Consider the following 17,665-nt stretch of genomic DNA (forward strand, 5'->3'; position numbering starts at 1 on the left):
GAAAGCCTTAAATCTGAAGCAGACGTTTTGTCAGAGAGTGCCATCTGGTGGCTGGTCCATACAATTGCAAAAAGGTTTATAAATCGAAAGCAGTTTCGTCAGGTTTTAATAATCTTCATTCACTTCATTACCAGCAGGTGGGGAAAAAAGCTGTGAGGCGTGTCAACAGAGCATCCAGCGATGATCTTTCAGTCATCTCCAGTCGGTTTTATGTCTCAAATAATCTGGAGTCTCTCGTCTTGAAGTGAACGAGATGATTGGAAAACGTTCAGGGCAGCTGACATCTGGATTTCCTGCCCGATACCCAGAAACCGACAATACTTAGAGAAGAAAATTCACTTCAGTTTATTAGTGTGAATGCTGTAAATCTCTACTTAGATCAAATACATTTTTAATCATAATTTGTTTTATAATAAAATCTGATTTGCTTTTCAATCATTTATATGTTATATAAGTTGAAATCATTTACTGAAATGTTCTATGCCTTGTTCATCAAGATGTTTTGCTCCTCAAGCTAAGGTAGCAGAGCGATATGGAAAAGTTTTCATCCAAGCACTTCCATTTTAGCTCTCACAGTTATTATTATTATTATTATTATTATTATTATTATTATTATTATTATTATTAATGAGCTGCTGGAGAACGTCTGCTCACACTGTTCATTAATGTTCTCAAGCACAAGACTCTTCTTGTTCCAATTAGGTTGGTTCTGTAGGAACTCTGAATTTAATTTAGATGTATCCTATTAAAAGGGGTAGAATAGAAGTTAGTGCAACTAATCTCAGGTTTGTATTGGGAAAAAAGCTCTGAGCCGTCTATAGTTTTCCTTTCACTTCTCAGGTACTTTACCTAAAAGCAGCATTCAGCTTCTCTGCACCACAAATCTGGAACAAACTTATAGAAAACAGCTGAAACACTGAGTTCATTCAAAACAAGGCTAAAAAAAATCCCGATCTGTTTGGAGCTGGTTTTGGTTTATAATTAATGGAACGTTGATCAACATATTTGATGTATATTTGCTTGATGATTTTGATGATGGTGTTTGACAAAATGCAATATTAATTGCCCGTTTCATAATTCCTGTATTATCTTTTTGTAGTTGCTGAAATGTGCTAAACAAATAAACTTGAAGAAAAAAAATCCTCTTTAAATGCGTTTAAATGGTGACAAAATGTGAAGCAGTTCAAGGGCTGAGAACGCCGCTGCAAAGCACTGCAGTGCATTCCCATGAACTGGGTGGTTATACTGGCAGCCTCCATGATTCCCAATTTAACACAGATTACGGCTCACAATGCGGCTTTATCAACCCGGGAGTTGAGCCACGTCATTTTGTCTCTGTCAGTCGTAAAGAAAACATTTGAGCAGTTTGTGAATAACCCAAAATTTCAAGTGAAGCATTAACGTCTTAATTTCCGCGTGTAATACGGACTTTTGTCCGACCCCGATTGGCCCACGCGCGTCGACGCTCGATTTCCCGAAATTTCATTGGTCAGTCAGAGCTGAGCGACGCAGCGAATCGGCCAATGGGAGGCTGCCACACTATGATTACGGGACGAGGCCGTGCTGCTTGTGAGCATCTTCACCTCCTCCTCCTTCGTCCCTTTCTCTTTCAGTCTCGGCCCTGCTCTGAGTGTCCTGCGGCTTTTTGGAGAGCTGAAGACGGGCCGGCCACGACTCGCGTCTGCAACCCGAACTTTTTGTGTCATTGAGGCCAAGAGACTCTTAGCCTTCTCGGTGTGCCATGTTGAGGCTGATATTTTTGGCCGCTCTCGCCGGACTCAGCCGGGCCAGTGATGTGCTGGAGTTCACGGACGACGATTTCGAAAGCAGGATTGGGGACCACGAGCTCCTTCTCGTGGAGTTCTTTGCACCCTGGTGAGTTTCTGCAGGTTTCGTTCAGGGTGTCGGAACGTTCTCTGTGGTTAGTAAGGGTGAACATTTCTACTGAAAATACGCCGTCGCCTCGCGGTAAAATGGACTCCTCTGTGCAGGAATGTCGACTTAAAAATGTGTTCTGTCTGCGAGCGTTTGAATTGCTCTTATTTATTGGGGTCTATTTATTTTATTCTTATTAGAGTCGAGACTGTCAAAATCCTGCTTGTTGGCTGCAGACCAAATGTTAGCATGTTAGCTAGCGGTGGACGCCTAAGGCTGTACGAATTGCGGTATTTAAATTAAATGACTAATTTGGTGACCATTATAGCTTAATGGAACTTGCGGCTGTTAAAATGTAACATGTTTGCTGATTAAAATCTAGTTTAGGTCTTGTAAATCTCGGTAATACAAGAGAATGAGGCTATAAGGAAGTTGGGGGGGCGTGTCATGTGATAGTTGTAACGCTCTGATTGGTTGGGGAAGTTTTGGTGTCCACCTCTGATTGGTCAACAACATATTTGACGTGTTTCCACGGTGCCAAACTTGAACAAATATATTAAAAATAGGTCAGACTTCATATAAAAAGATTATCTTTAAAAGTAAGGAAAATTTTATATTAAGAAATTGTTAAATAAAAATGTTAATGATGCATTTTTCCGTGGATTCCATTCAAGAAGTGTTTTTCTTTTGTAGAGAAAATCACTTTTGTCACCTTTTTTTCTTATTGTGTCTTATCATTCTTACAGTATATTTTAATTCATTTATTTAAATCAGACACATTCAAGAAGTGTTTTTCTTTTGTAGAGAAAATCACTTTTGTCACCTTTTTTTCTTATTGTGTCTTATCATTCTTACAGTATATTTTAATTCATTTATTTAAATCAGACACCAAGAAATCAGATGCAGCCAATTTATCAATCCTATGTTACTGTTGTTTTATTATTCTTTGCAGTAAACATCTTGAAACAAACTGGACTTTTTATCTTCCCACGTATAGATGAAGAGGGAATTAAACAACATGTTTTATTTCAAATGTATATTTTGTAGGATATTTTTTTTCTATTATGCACCTCTAGATTTATTGTTTAGTCCCAACATTCTTGGTTCAATAAAGTTATTAAAAGTTTTCCACTCAAGCTTTAGGTTGCTAGATGTGAAGCTTTACAGCAATGCTTAATTGTTTTTGTAGGGAAAAAATGAAACGTCAATACAAAAATGTTCTACTCTGAAAATGTGTTTTACAATTATTCCTTAAAAAAGAAAACAAAGAAAAAATAAACTTTCCACGTATCGTTCTATTCAACAAGCTTAGTTAAATCTCCTTATTATGAAGAAGTATCGGGTTTCTTGGACCTTCAGCTCCTTCCCTGCCTCCGATCCGATGTGTAAATCGTCCTCCTGTTTGACTGGTCCATGTCCTCTTTGTCCTTTAGGTGTGGTCACTGTAAACGTCTCGCCCCCGAGTACGAGGCAGCAGCCACGCGTCTGAAAGGCACCGTGTCGCTTGCCAAGGTATTGCGCAACGCAGTTTGACTTTCCAAGCCGTAGTGTCATTTTTCTGTGTTACCAACTGTTTGCTAACGGTTTGCTTGCCACTGTGCAGGTTGACTGCACAGCCAACAGCAACGCATGCAGCAAATACGGCGTCAGTGGCTACCCAACGCTGAAGATCTTCAGGGATGGAGAGGAATCCGGTCCCTACGATGGTCCCAGAACTGCAGGTATTCTACCTTTTTTTTTCTTGTGTATTAGAATATTGCTTTCAATATCGGTATTGATCCCGATATTGAAAAAAATGTTTGACCAACGTAGTTAATCTATTGTTTTTGTCAATTTTTTATTATTTATTTTACATTGGCAGCTTTACTGAACAAATTAAAGTTGCTTTTACATATTTGATCAATCTTGTGAAGCTATTGGTGTATGTAAGTGTGCCGTACTGGTGCAGAGTTTTCAAATACAGTTGTGATTCGGCGCATTTGTCTGTTTTTTAGAAAAATAAACTTTTAAATTTAATTCAGCTCTGTTTTTTGTTTTTGTTTTTTTGCAGTGTTTTCACTCAGGGACCTTGATACAAACATCACATATTTTAGAATTACCTTTGGAAATCCAGAATTGGCTTTATTGGTGAAGATTGTGTGCACAAATTTCCTTTGTCAAATTCTGAAGACGAAGGAAGGTTGTCTTCACTTGCAGCTCACAGATGTTCAGTAGAAATGTTGGAGGAAGTAAAATGGTGAATAAAAGGATGAGTATATCCATCCAGGTTGCCCAAAGAGCAGCCAGGGGTCCGTTTGCGACTCTTTAAGTGATTCTTATGTGGCCCCGAATATTAACTTAAATACCTGAAGTTGTCCCCACTGGTCCATCTGGTATGAAAACATACCCTTTTCTCATAAAGTTGAAATTTTCATCAACAAATTTAAGTCTCAACATCAAAGTCATTTGGTAAAACTCTTATTAGCTATTTTATGCTTCCTATTTATAGAAAGCAAGACAACAAACATCCAGAGTGACACACATCCTCTGGGTGTGTTCTCATCGATAAGAATAAACTGCTTTTTTTTGGGGGGGTGGAAAACATTTGTCATGAACAAAAACCTAAGAAACTGTAGACTTTTTTTTTTTGAGAAGGCAAATGTAAAACCCTTCTGTTTTGGATCTGTGATCATCTACTAATCCATGTTTGGCTGTCATCAACACAGTTATTGCAGTTAAAAAAAATCTTTCATTAAAAATTATTTTTGTCTTTATTGAAGGAGAAAAAACATTTGTGCTCCAAATGGACTTGGTCTGTCACGTAGAATTACAATAAATACAACGGAGCTCGTAGTTCTAAAGCAACGACGATGTGAAAGTTCATGAGGCATAAAAAAAATATTCATGTATTTCATTACAAATGTGGTTTTTATCAGTCCTTTTGGTCATTTTATTGTTGTTTTTTGCCCTGTAAAGACGGGATCGTTAGCTTCCTGAAGAAGCAGGCGGGTCCAGCTTCAGTGGAGCTCAAGACCGAGGGAGACTTTGAGAAGTTCATGGCAGATCAAGACGCCAGCGTGATCGGTAAGGCCTGGCCATGCGTCCGATCCACCCCACACTTAATCGGCCATCTTAATGTTAAAAATGTTTATCCGGAATTTCTCTCAGGTTTCTTCGCTGACGACAAGAGCTCGGAGCAGACCGAGTTCCTGAAGGCCGCCAGCGCCTTGAGGGACGACTACCGCTTCGCCCACACCAACGCCGAGGCCCTGCTCAGCAGCCACGGCGGAGAGTGAGTTCCTGCGTCACGTGTCGGAAAACTGAAGAGGGAGAGGGGGAGTGAAAATGGTTCTGAAGTTTAAAATGAAGCGATATATTTTAGCGAGGATGTATCCTGTGTCTGATCACAGGGGAGTCGTCCTGTTCCGTCCTCCACGTCTCACCAACAAGTTCGAAGACGGCTCCGTGAAATTCAACGAGGACAAATTCACCAGCAATAAAATCAAGAGATTCATCCAGGACAACATGTGAGTGCAACTGACGATCACGTTAGGAATCGATTAATTGGCACATTCTGCAGATTTTTCATTCAAGACTTTTATCCAGCATAAGAAATGCATTAAAAGATGCATTTAAAAAAGTTTTTAAAAAAATTTTAATGAGAAAATATGAATGTGTATTGCCTGAAATGGAGTGTCGTCATTCTTAGTGCACACTTGATCATTTGTAGCAAAAGATGCATTTGCAGCTGAAAACAGACTTCTAACATCAACACATGGGAAGCTCAGGCCTTTCTGCTTAATTTGGCAACAACACAGTGCAGGGCTGAGGTGTTAATTTATTTTTCTAATTAACCAATTAATTATTGGAAACAATTTTAGAATTGCTGTGTTCCCATTAAACAAGAAATGTAGTTGAAATCACACGTGAAGGCAGGAGCAGTCATTAAAAACTTGCCGTGCCATCATCCTTCCTGGTTGTCTTTTCCACCAATAGTAACAGCCGGTGGTTGATCATGAGACTTGTGTGATGCGAACAAAAATGTGTTTTATTGCAGTTTTGTGAAACACAAACCAAAACCACTTCATCTTGGCGACAAAACGTAACAAAAAATGAGTTTTTACGAAATCTGCCTGCTTCCACTGAGCGAATTTATTTTCAAAATGTCACCTTTTAAGGCTGAGAGAAACGCAGCTATTGATAGTTTCCCGTTTCCTCCGTCCTAGCTTTGGAATCTGTCCCCACCTGACAGACGACAACAAAGACCAGCTGAAGGGGAAAGACCTGCTGGTGGCGTACTACGACGTCGACTATGACAAAAACCCCAAAGGCTCCAACTACTGGAGGAACAGGTGGGCGTCTCAGGCGTTCCTCCGCGCCCCGCGCCGACGCGGCTTTCTTCACACACTTCTCCATCTTTCGCCCTTCTCCACCCAGGGTGATGAAGGTGGCCAAGGGCTTCCTGGACCAGGGGAAGAAGCTGAACTTCGCCGTCGCCAACAAGAACCAGTTCAGCCACGACCTGTCCGACTTCGGCATAGACGGCGTCTCCGGGGAGCTGCCCGTCGTCGCCATCCGCACCGCCAAGGGAGACAAATACGTCATGAGCGAGGAGTTCTCGTCAGTGCACCAAGCTTTACTTTAATATCTTTTTTTTTTTTTTTTTTGTTCCTTTGGTATTTTTCCCCTGATATCTCGTTTTTGTCACCTGCAGCCGAGACGGAAAGGCTCTGGAGCGCTTCCTGCAGGACTACTTTGACGGGAAGTTGAAGCGCTACCTCAAGTCAGAGGCAGTCCCTGAAACCAACGACGGGCCCGTTAAGGTGAGGGATTCCTGGATTGGCTGCTTGACAATGTCAACATTGTTTCCTCTGACTGTAAGGAATGGAAAATATGGATTTAAAAAAAACAAATCTCCTTTTTAAAAAAAGTACAAATGTCAAATTTTTAGAAATGTATTCTAACTTATTTGTAATAATGAAAAATACTGTGGATAACCCTTAGCATCTTCAGCATGACTGTAGTGGATAAATGGTGTCTTCAGTCAGAGGCTTCTTCAAATTTGCTGTGACATAGACTGCTGCAGGAGAACATTTCTGCCCACAGTCATCAGGATCTACAGCAGCTCTCTGAAGAATCTTGAATTAATGAGTTCCATTTAATTTCCCTTTGGGGTCAATGAAGTATTTCTAAGTTTTATTTTCCATTTGTAATCTTTTCTGCAAATTGATCTCAATTCAAAGTCCAAATAAATATAAGCTGTAAAGTAAGATGGTGAGCTGATCCTGCTCTAAACAACAGAAGGCCAAAGAGTGCAATGGGGGGGGGGGGGGAATACTGATTTTCCAAAAGAGTAAATCTTCCTAGACTGCAAATTTTGATTAATGACTTGATAATTGATTCATTACCCATCTCTAGTGGCCTTGTCTGTCTGCTTGGTTTTCTTTAAATAATCAAACAAGTACAAAACTCTGACAATTAAAGATTTTTTGGCACTGTTTTTTTTTTTCTTTGACTGTAAGTAAATAAATGACAAATATTTTTTAAACCTTTCTGCCCAGGCTGGTTATCAATGTGTGGGAACATTTGGAGAGAAGAGTCTGTAGTTGGATCAGTTGGACTGTAAGAGTTTCCTGTTTTAGTTTGTGGCTCTGTTGGTTAAACAGATTTTATTTATTTTTATCAGTCATGATTCCTGCAACACACAAGATGTTCTTCCCAAGTTTAGTTGTCAAGCAAAACTTCCTAGTAGAGATTGGAGTTATTTAAAGTTTAAAATGTTTGCAGCGCTTCCGTTTTTAGTTTTTCTTCCTGCAGTAACTGCTTCCACACTGAAGAGTGGGGATGTTGGGATCTTGGTTGTAGTTCATCCACTGGTCAGAAAACGGAGATCGGAGCCGGTCCAGGTGGAACTGTGCTGGCTCTGTGCTGGTTCCGGTCAGCGGCAGACTAAGTGCAGGTTTGGACTGAGCCCGTTGCCTCTGTGTCTCCAGGTTCTGGTGGCTGAGAACTTTGACTCCATCGTCAACGACGACAGCAAAGACGTCCTCATCGAGTTCTACGCGCCGTGGTGCGGCCACTGCAAGAACCTGGAGCCTAAATACAAGGAGCTGGGAGAGAAGGTAGGATCCTTTCTTTTTTCAATTTTTCTTGGTCATGCTCATACGTTTTAGTTTTCTTGCTTTTTTTAAAATCAGATTACCAGTAAAATGACTAATTTCATCAACTTTGTTGGCTCTTGTTGAATGCCAGTGCTCTGTAATTTGTCCTCATTTTGCTGTACTCTCACACTGAACTTCTCATAACCAAGCATGACATTAATAATATGAGTTTCTGGTGTTGGTGTAAACATGGAGGTGAGCGGCGGCTGTGAAGAGAATCGCTCCATTGCCGACTCGGTCGATCTTGAACTTGTTAATATGCCAGAAAAACCTCGTTTCACTTGTTACAAATAGAACATGGAGCTGCTTCAACATGTTTTATTTATAATTTGTTGTGCACATGTAGGCCTGTCATGATAACAAACTATCTTCGATAAATTGTCCGAGAATTTATTGCGATAAGCGATATTATTGTTTTAAGGCCATTGTCTTTTAAAGAATCTGCTGACTGGACCCACAATGCACCAGCAACCAGACTTGTGTGTTTTTTGTTGTTTTTTTTGAGTGGGGAAAATAGAAACATTTAAAGCAATTTTATTTTCCTTTTTTTTTTTTTCTTATGCTAAGACTCTTATTGTGAAGGTTTAGGGGAAGTTCTGGCTAGCTTAATTTGCAACACTGATGGTTTTAATTGAAGTGGCAACATTTTTCAGTCAAAACGGGCTGTTTCCCAACACAGACCAAAGAGTGCCAAGTTAAACTCTCTCACAGCAGATCACTGTGAAGATCAAAACTTGGCAGCGCCTAACACTCGGTGCTGTTTTGTTGAAATATTCCTGCTTTACTGTTTGAGACAAAACACGTTCAAAACTTTGAGTGTAGTTTGAATATCACAGTTAATATCCATCGTTTTGTTTTCCTCTTGAACTGATCTTAACGGGTCGTTTCTCGTTCTGCAGCTGGCTGACGATCCCAATGTGGTTATTGCCAAAATGGACGCCACAGCTAACGACGTGCCGTCTCCATATGAAGTCAGCGGGTACGTCCTCTGGGGTTTTTTTGTTTTGTTTTTTTTTTCTCCTTATGACTTCCTTGTTTGAAGAATTAACAATTGTATTTTAATTTCATGATATTACTTTTTTTTTCTCTCTCCCCAGATTCCCCACAATCTACTTTTCCCCTGCTGGACGCAAAATGAGCCCAAAGAGATACGAGGTGAGTCGCAGACTACCTGCTGGTTGTAACGCCTCTGGGGGTCAACAGTTAGCCACAGCTATAAATGCTAACGTGTTGGCAGTTGGTACTTTGTCCCTATCAAATAAAGAGAAAATCCTGCCGTTGTCTGTTGTGCAGGGAGGTCGAGAGGTGAGCGACTTCATTTCCTACCTGAAGAGAGAGGCCACCAACCCCTTAGTGGTGCCAGAGGACGCCAAGAAAAAGAAGAAGAAGAAGGACGACGACAAGTTAGAGCTATAGAGGCTCTCAACAGAAACTCAACGCCCCCCGCACCCCCACACCACATAACAACAGGAGGAGGAGGAGAATCGGGGAACAGAAAATTATATCCCACTCGCTTAGTGAACTACCAAAAGCTCTGAAGCCGACGTCAAAAAGCCGGCCGCTCCTTGGCTCCTCTGCTGCTCTGGAATCCTGTGGAAGGTGGAGAGGCGGCGGCCAGGGTCTGCCCGACCGTTTTACCACAATAAGAAATTTTTAGGGAAGAGGGACAGCTTTTTTTGAAATGACATTTCTATTTCCTCTGATCTGTCTACTACACCTCAGACTGATGCACTTTGGTTCGATACCAGTTTCCAGTCATCTGTCGCTTGTTTTTCTTCTCTTCAACAGAGGGGGACGACTTTATTTTTTATTTTAATTTTTTTCCTTGTTCGTAACTGGTCTTTGTTTTTGTACATTTGGAAGGATTGTGAAATAAAAGGCCCACAAAACCTAAATGACTTGTACGATCTTGTTTCTGATGTTTTTATTCTGCTGTGACAATTCAAAGCTTTCACCAAATTAATATTTAAAGAGCCAGAGAAGATTCTATCTACAAGGGCATATTACCGCCATTATAGACGAGAAGAAAAAGGAGCACATTTCTGCCAAAAAAATTCTGAACGTTTCTAGAAAACAAGGAAATTTGAGTTTGAAATGTAAAATTTACTAGAAATTTTGAGAATTCTAGTAAATCTCTTGCTCTCAGATAAAAATACTTCAAAGGGTGAATATTTAAAACCAATCTTTGGTAAAAAGGTGAACAGAGTGGGGTTTTTTCCCCATTAACTTATTTTTAGAGTTGGACAATTTTGCGTACACCAAAAATGTGGCAGAAATGAGTTGGAATCAAACCAACATCTCTACTGCAAAATGTACAAACCCAAACCTAGAAAATGAGTTAAAAGTGTAAAATGTGTAGCTGGCCCCAAATCAAACCTCGTTTTTATTTTTTTAATTTTTTATTTAAATTAAGTTTCCACTAACTGCTGTTCAAAATGTCTCGGCATATTCGTCAGATTTAATTGGAAGATTTCCAGTAAGTTAAGTAACATGAGAGAATGTTTTGATGGATGACGGAACACCAGCCTGTGAAATTATCTGTTTTTTGTAGCAGTACTTGACGTAATGCTACATCCCACCACTAGGCGGTGCTGAGATGGAGCACTTACGATAAACCATGAACGAGGAAGAGAACGGAGTCAGCAGGGAACTTGTTCGGGCATGATCCTGTTGTCCACGTGCAGTTTTAGAAGGTACGTAACGATTCAGGGTTTTTTGTTTTTAAAGGAATTTATTTTAATTGTTACAAACGACAACAAATAACACGGATATATTGAAAACACAATGATTTGAGGTTTATTTGTCACTATATCTCTTGTTAAGCGTTTTTTTTCGTCTTTGTAGCTTATTCTGTTATACCGCTGTACCAATGTGCATTCACATATCTACAGTTTAAAGTCAGTCAAAGCTACTAACAAAACTATAAACGATATAAATCACTAAACTACGTTTCCATAAACTGTATACGTCAGTGTTCAATTCGGCGTATGTCCTGTTTGTCAAAATTAATATTTTAAAAGGCAATTACCTGCTCATGTGGAGAATATCATGTCACAATTCGCTTTGTACTATGTGAACAATAAATGCAACTAAACTGAAAAAATGTATTGAGTTCTGCTCGACTGTTAAACTGGCTTTGAGTGATACTAGGAGTTGGTGTAAAGTGTTGTCTTAAACTCGGCTTAATTTCTATGAATGTTGTCCTCACATTGTAGCCTCTGTAACACAAAATAACATTTTTGTGACCATAGTGATTGATAATACTAACTCTGACTCCCGCTGTCCCCCCCAGATGTGACCATGAGACACTTATTACATGATGTCCGATCTGTCAAAAAGAAACAAAGTATCAGATGGCCTTCTTGGCAACTACAGGTATCTGTGCAAGAAGTCCATGACCATTCGTGCAATGGAGAGCGCCGTACCCAGGAAGAAACGCCAAGATGTGAACGCTGCCTCCAACAGGAGGAGGAGGAAGAAGAAGAAGAGAGCCCGCTCCCTGTGCGAACCCCTGGAACTAAACGCGCTGATGAAGAAGGCGAAATTAGTCGAGCCGAACCCGGACAGCACTTTAAACTCCGCGCCTGAGCCGCACCGCCACAGTGTGATGGCAGTGCTCAGAGACAGCTGGGAGGTTGACAGCGGCTTCTCCGAGAGCAGCCCTCCCGCCAGCGGCCGCAGCTCCCCCTGCCTCGGTCCGAGCCCCCCGGCTGCCTCCGTGGTGGCGTTGGACTGCGAGATGGTGGGCACCGGGCCCGGCGGCCGCTGCAGCGCGCTGGGCCGCTGCAGCATCGTCGACTACCATGGCAACGTCTTGTACGATAAATATGTCCGACCGTGTCAGCCTGTCACGGACTTCCGAACGCCCTGGAGCGGGATCCGCCGGCACCACCTCCACAACGCCGTACCGTTCGCCCAGGCCCAAGAGGAGGTACGGCTGGTCCGGTTCACCTCAACATCCATTACAAATGTTTTGTTTTTAATGCATATCTACCAGCTTTGCCCTAATCTACAACTGAATATAAGGCTGGAGTAAATTTCTTCCTACAAAATAAAACTGATTTTTTTTCCTTGAAAATTTCAGAAATTTTGTAGGGAAAAAGAAAACAGAGCTTCAAAAGTCAAAAATTTGTGAGAGAAGAATCATAAATAGTGATTTATCTTAGAAATTTTGCAGAACCAACGTGCAAATTTGAGTTTCAAAACCCGAAAATGTGCGCGAGAAAACTGACAATTTTGTATTAATCTCAGAAATATTTGAGGAAAAAAAAAGAACTCCAGAAGTCAAATGATTGTGAGAAGAAAAAAAAACTTAAAAGAAAAATGTAATTAAAAGTGGCACGTAACAATTTACTAATTTTACTTACACACAACTTTTAAGTTATGTGCATAATATTTTGTATTTGCACACATGTCATTTTTGATAGCTTTCTTACCCCATATATTGAGAAACTGAACATTTCTAACGGTGGAACCTTTTAAACTCTTAAAGAAAATTTCTGGGGTGTTTTTTGTAGAAAACTTCAAAAATGTGAGATTTTTGGTGGAAATGTACTCCTTTATTTTCTATCTGAATCTGAAGTTAGAGCCTCTACTTTCAACCAAATATTCTTTGATTCAAATGCCTATAGCTCTGTATGTTTCTACATCTTTTGTTTAGCTAGTGTTTAGTTAAGACCACAGGAAAAATCTTATTTTCATAAACATAAGTAGTTGGCCTTAAAAGACAGCCATTTTTAATCTAACAAACTATTTGTACTGGGTAAAATGGTATTATTCTCCCGCTGCAGATCCTCGCTATACTTGAAGGCAAGGTGGTGGTGGGTCATTCCATCTACAACGACTTTGAGGCGCTGAACATGGACCATCCCAGTCACATGGTCAGAGACACCAGCACGACGCGTCACCTACGGCGCCTGGCTGGCTTCCCTCATGGACGCCGCTCGTCTCTTAAGCTGCTGGCCAACAAGCTGCTGAACCGGAGGATCCAGGTAAGAGCTGTGGACTTCACCAGCTCTCACTTTCTGTGTCTGCTTCTGTGAAAATAACTGGTCAGCAGAATGTTTTGGTTTTCATCATGCCTGTGAACTTCTCTGGGTCAGTTTACCTATTAGCATGTTCATAAACTCGCTAAGTGCGCTACCATGCTGCCATTTTGTACCACCTGCTAGTGGTGCGCCGATAAATCAACCACTGTTTAATTCATAGATTTTACGTAGGTTATTTTTCTCCCCCGGGACTTTTCGGTTAGGAAAAAGTTTGTGTTACACTCAAGACATTCGTTGTGTTCTTTGACCCTAGACGTTTGGGGCTAGTGCTAACTAGCTGCTAATATGCCCATGTTGGTAGATAGCTAGCTTTTGTGCATCTGTGTAAATTTATTATTGGACGACGTTCCCCTTTGCCACTGGCTCACACCCACAGGTACGTTGATTCTGAGGCAAAGATCCTGGCACTAGTACAATGTAAAACATGCCGTTTCCTTTTGTACATTTCAGTTGTGATGCAGGTCTTAAATTTCATTCATGGCGGTCTTAAAAAGGCTTACATTTGAGTCGATGTTGAAACCCTGTGACTGACTGACCCGACCTTGTTGGTCACTGTTGTCAACTGAGTGACTTTGTTGCAATATTTTGCGACTTTTCATTCAAAACAAATATGTGAATCGCCGTTGTCAGGCTTTTTGAAAAATATGTGATTGGCCAGAAAACTGCCATTGTTTTCACGGTCACACGCTGGCCTTCCTTTACTAACGTGCACAAAACTTTGTCGATTACAAAATGGTTTTCTTTGCAGTTTTTTTGCAAAATAATCCAGTTTCAATGCGACCAAAAAAAAACCCCCACCACATCCTAGAAGCAAAACTTTAAAACTTTTTTCCCCCAAATTGTTTCGTTTCCATAAAGCGAATTTATTTTTGAAATGTCAAACTGCTCAGTTACATGGTGGGGGAAACTCAGCTAATGTCAGTAAATATTACTGAAACGTTCCATTATTTCAGCTGATGAAGTGAAACACATCAAATATATTGATGTATTTGATCATCAATGTATTTGATGATCAAATCAAATATATTGATTTGATCATGTATTTGACTTGATTAAACAAATTGAATTTTCTGCTGACAGCTACTAAAAAAACACAACATTTAAGATTAGAATATTAGATGTAAACCAAATTACAAGTAAACTATTTTTCGCCGCCTCTTGGTAGACGATAGTTATTGGGAGTAGCACAGCCCTCCTGCTGTGGGCTCCACCTGGAGGAAGTGATTTTCCTAAAGCGAGCCCCACTAACTGCGCTGCCCCCTGTTGGCTGCTCCGTCCAGGCTGGGAGAAGGGGCCACTGCTCGGTGGAGGACGCCCAGGCCGCGCTGGACCTCTACAAGCTGGCTCAGGGCGCCTGGGAGCAGGAGATGGAGAGGAGGCTGGGCGACGAGCCGACCGTCCACTCCTCGGATCACTACATGCAGGACGAGTTCTGGCCGGACGAGGTCCTGGCAGACGGCCCGTGACGACCGTTGACCGCTTCGGCAGAAAACGTCGTTGGTGGCGAACGGGTCGGGATCTCAGATTCAACTTCCTGAGGTGGAATGGAAACTTCAGCGGTGGAATTTTCATCTTTTTTCCCCCCAAGATGGGAAGGTTACAGCAAGTAAAGCGTTTTCATTTCCTTGTTGTGATGCTGAAAATGAAATCATGGTGATTTCTGTCATATTTATTTTTAAGAATTTGATTGTGTTTTGGATTAATGGTGCAGTTAAAGTTGAGGTTACAGTTCTCTGTTATCTGCTTTTGTCTAAAAGGTGAGAAGCATCAGAATGTTTCTCCATGCTGAGTGGAATTAAATATGGATGAAACATTCATTCAGTCATTTCTAACAAACTAGTTGAACTACTAGTTTGGTGGAGGATAACTGATGCTATCGGATGTGATCAGGTTAAACCTGCCAAGCCAGACTTTGGCCTAGAGAGAGCGGCGGGTTCTTGTGCCGCTCTCAGGTGGATCTGCAGCCGTTCACAGGCGGTGTTTGAAACGTGATCGTCCTTCTGTTCAAACGTGACGCTTCATTACCTCTGGTTGTAAGCTGTCCACCAGCCTTCAGGTTGTGAGAAATAAAACAGTTTGGTTCAAATCAGTGTGACGTGGCTTTTTATATAAAGTATATTTAGATACAGTTATTTACACCAGTGTATTAAGGCCTTGGTAGATAGAAGAAGAAAAGAGTCCATTTTCATAAAAAAAAACCTGAACATTTTTTTTAGATTAATCTCAGAAACATTCTGCTAAAGTTTCAGGCTTTCTTTTCTCTACCATGTCCCTAATCTACTGCTGTAGTGCTGTACATCATGCATCAGATCACATCTTTCATGCAAACTGCAGTGCAAAGTGCTTTTACTGATTGAAAACAGCCTGTTGTATTCCCTAAAAAATAAAATCCGGAAAAATTGAAGAATAAAATGACGATAAAGTGGATTATTTAAAAAATAAGAATGAAATTGTTTAACTGCAATTATAGATTAATAGGCATTAGTTGTTTGCTAGTTAGTGTAGCTGCTGATGCTAACTAGCCTGATTAACAGCGTTTTCTTAAGCAACAGACAAAGGGATGATTGACAGCTCTAAGACCCTCCCCCTCGCTCTGATTGGTTGTTTCTGACTTGACATGGACGGCTTTAACAAATATGGTTGTTTTTTAAATAAAAACATAAAAGTTAAATAGCTTTCTCAGGATGAATATAAATACCTGAAATATTGGATCTTTCTTCATTTTGAGTCTTAAATATAGGCTGGAATAAAAAGGACAGAATCTAAGACAGGAAATGGGAAAAGAAAATAAAGAAGCTAGATGGATTCAGAGTACCGTAGATTAAATAACAGCATTTTTGACCAAGAGAACTCGGGTAAAAGTTGGATTCAAAATGTTTTCTTTACGGAAATGACCTCATCACTTCAGGCAGTTCATTGCAAAGGTGAGGCTCTTTAGGCAGCATCTGCTGGATGTTTCATCTTTGCACTTTAGGAATCGGCTTTAACACGTTTCACTACACCAGAGGGAGACGGCAAAACGAAACACATGTCCAGAACTACTGGTGCACACATGTTAAAAACTCCACCTTCCGTCCTCCTGACAGATTTCCCTTTCTCAGCATCATGAAACGCCTCAGCGTCGTCTGCTGTTGGGAAATATTTTAATTCTTTGTCCAAAATCAGCTGGTGGGAATTTCAGGAAGAGCTGGACCAGGAAATGACATCATTTTATGTCCAAGTAGGTCTCAAAATCCACCTTGGTGGTCAGGTTGGACAGAGCCAGCATTATTCCCTAATGCTGCTTAAACACTTAGTATCACAAAGATTTATTAATCCACTGAAAACAATATAGATTCACCTTGAAATAAACACTCAACTTTGCCCACGCGGTGAATTAGTGCGCTACGGATTGTTTGTGCAAGTGCGAGCAGAGAAAGCCGCTTTGTGACAACAACATGTTGGGAGAGCAGTGGCCCTCTCTTACTCCATAAATAGCTTTAAACCCTGTTCTCTCTCAAACGGGCACACACACTTTCCAACACTCAAAACACAGATTTCAGAGCGGAGCCCCCCACCTACCCCACCCGGGGGAAAAGAGAGGCCATTGTTTGTCAAATCCTTCTGATTTCGCCCCCCGGAGCCGCTTTATGGAGCCGATTCAGCAGATTACTGGCCGGGTGCCCGCTTGGACCGGCGGGGTCAGCGAGGGTGAGACGGACAAACTGGGGAACTGGTAAGAAATTCACCCCAAAAGCGGTACAGTCTCATATTTTTAAATGCATTTATTACATCTTTTTGCACTGGATCCAGTCGAAATGTAAAAGGTGATTATCGTGTGACTTGTCTCCTGTACTATCGCGATAGGACAGCTGTCGTACATACGAGAACTATAATGTCATCTCGGGGATTGTTTTGATTCTGTGTTTGCCGAAGTCGGAATTGAAATAGAAAACAAAATGCCGCCGTATAAATTCACTCCGCTGTGTATGTAACCAGTTTTGTTGGAGGGCGCAGGGAAAGGCTGGCATCTTACATATATATATATTTTTCTTCTAATATTAATAAAACGGTTCAAAAACAGATTAATCGATATGAAAGACTCCTGACCGGTTTTAGTAAATACTTATCGTGTAAAGAGCGGCACATCCGGTTTTTAGACTTTCAGGTTGGGGATCGATTTTTTTCTTTTTCTTTTGAAAAATGAAATCAATATTTAAACATTTTTTTATTGAAATATTTCATATAAAATGTAACTTTTTTATTATTATTATTATTACATCAACAACACTGTGTGGAAGAAAACAAACATTGTGAACACACTAGAGTGAAACCTGGTGGCGGCACCATCATAATGTGGGGATGGGTTGCGTCAACAGGGCCAAGGAAAACCGGTCAGAATAGTGAAGAGGCTGAATGGAGTTAAATGCAAAAAAAAAAAAAAAAATCCTGGAGGAAAACCCGTAAAAACACTTGAGACAATAAGGAGGTTTCCATGGCAGCAGGCGATCAGGTGGCTGAATACAAATGCACACTTTTGGAACGTGATCCTCCAGAACCAGAACCAAACGTGGAGAAGCAGCATTCGGACTTTATGCTCCACAAATCTGAAACCAACTTTCA

The 17,665-nt window shown here is 40.8% G+C and overlaps 2 protein-coding genes across 2 annotated transcripts; both read left to right on the forward strand.

Annotated features, from left to right (window-relative positions):
• Positions 1–1,569: 1,569 nt before the first annotated feature.
• Positions 1,570–9,919, forward strand: pdia3 (protein disulfide isomerase family A member 3). The gene is made up of 13 exons (XM_005807449.2): positions 1,570–1,875; positions 3,309–3,387; positions 3,479–3,596; positions 4,831–4,938; positions 5,023–5,146; positions 5,265–5,381; positions 6,081–6,206; positions 6,292–6,474; positions 6,569–6,677; positions 7,848–7,976; positions 8,915–8,994; positions 9,113–9,170; positions 9,309–9,919. The coding sequence occupies exons 1-13, from the start codon at positions 1,742–1,744 to the stop codon at positions 9,429–9,431; spliced, it is 1,488 nt and encodes a 495-aa protein (XP_005807506.1). The 5' UTR covers positions 1,570–1,741; the 3' UTR covers positions 9,432–9,919.
• Positions 9,920–10,630: 711 nt separating this feature from the next.
• On the forward strand, positions 10,631–15,149 carry LOC102228907 (apoptosis-enhancing nuclease-like). The gene is made up of 4 exons (XM_005807468.3): positions 10,631–10,708; positions 11,308–11,946; positions 12,806–13,006; positions 14,344–15,149. The coding sequence occupies exons 2-4, from the start codon at positions 11,332–11,334 to the stop codon at positions 14,527–14,529; spliced, it is 1,002 nt and encodes a 333-aa protein (XP_005807525.1). The 5' UTR covers positions 10,631–10,708; positions 11,308–11,331; the 3' UTR covers positions 14,530–15,149.
• The last annotated feature ends 2,516 nt before the right edge of the window (positions 15,150–17,665 follow it).

The sequence above is a fragment of the Xiphophorus maculatus genome, chromosome 2 (genome assembly GCF_002775205.1).
Source record: "Xiphophorus maculatus strain JP 163 A chromosome 2, X_maculatus-5.0-male, whole genome shotgun sequence".
NCBI lineage: Eukaryota > Metazoa > Chordata > Actinopteri > Cyprinodontiformes > Poeciliidae > Xiphophorus > Xiphophorus maculatus.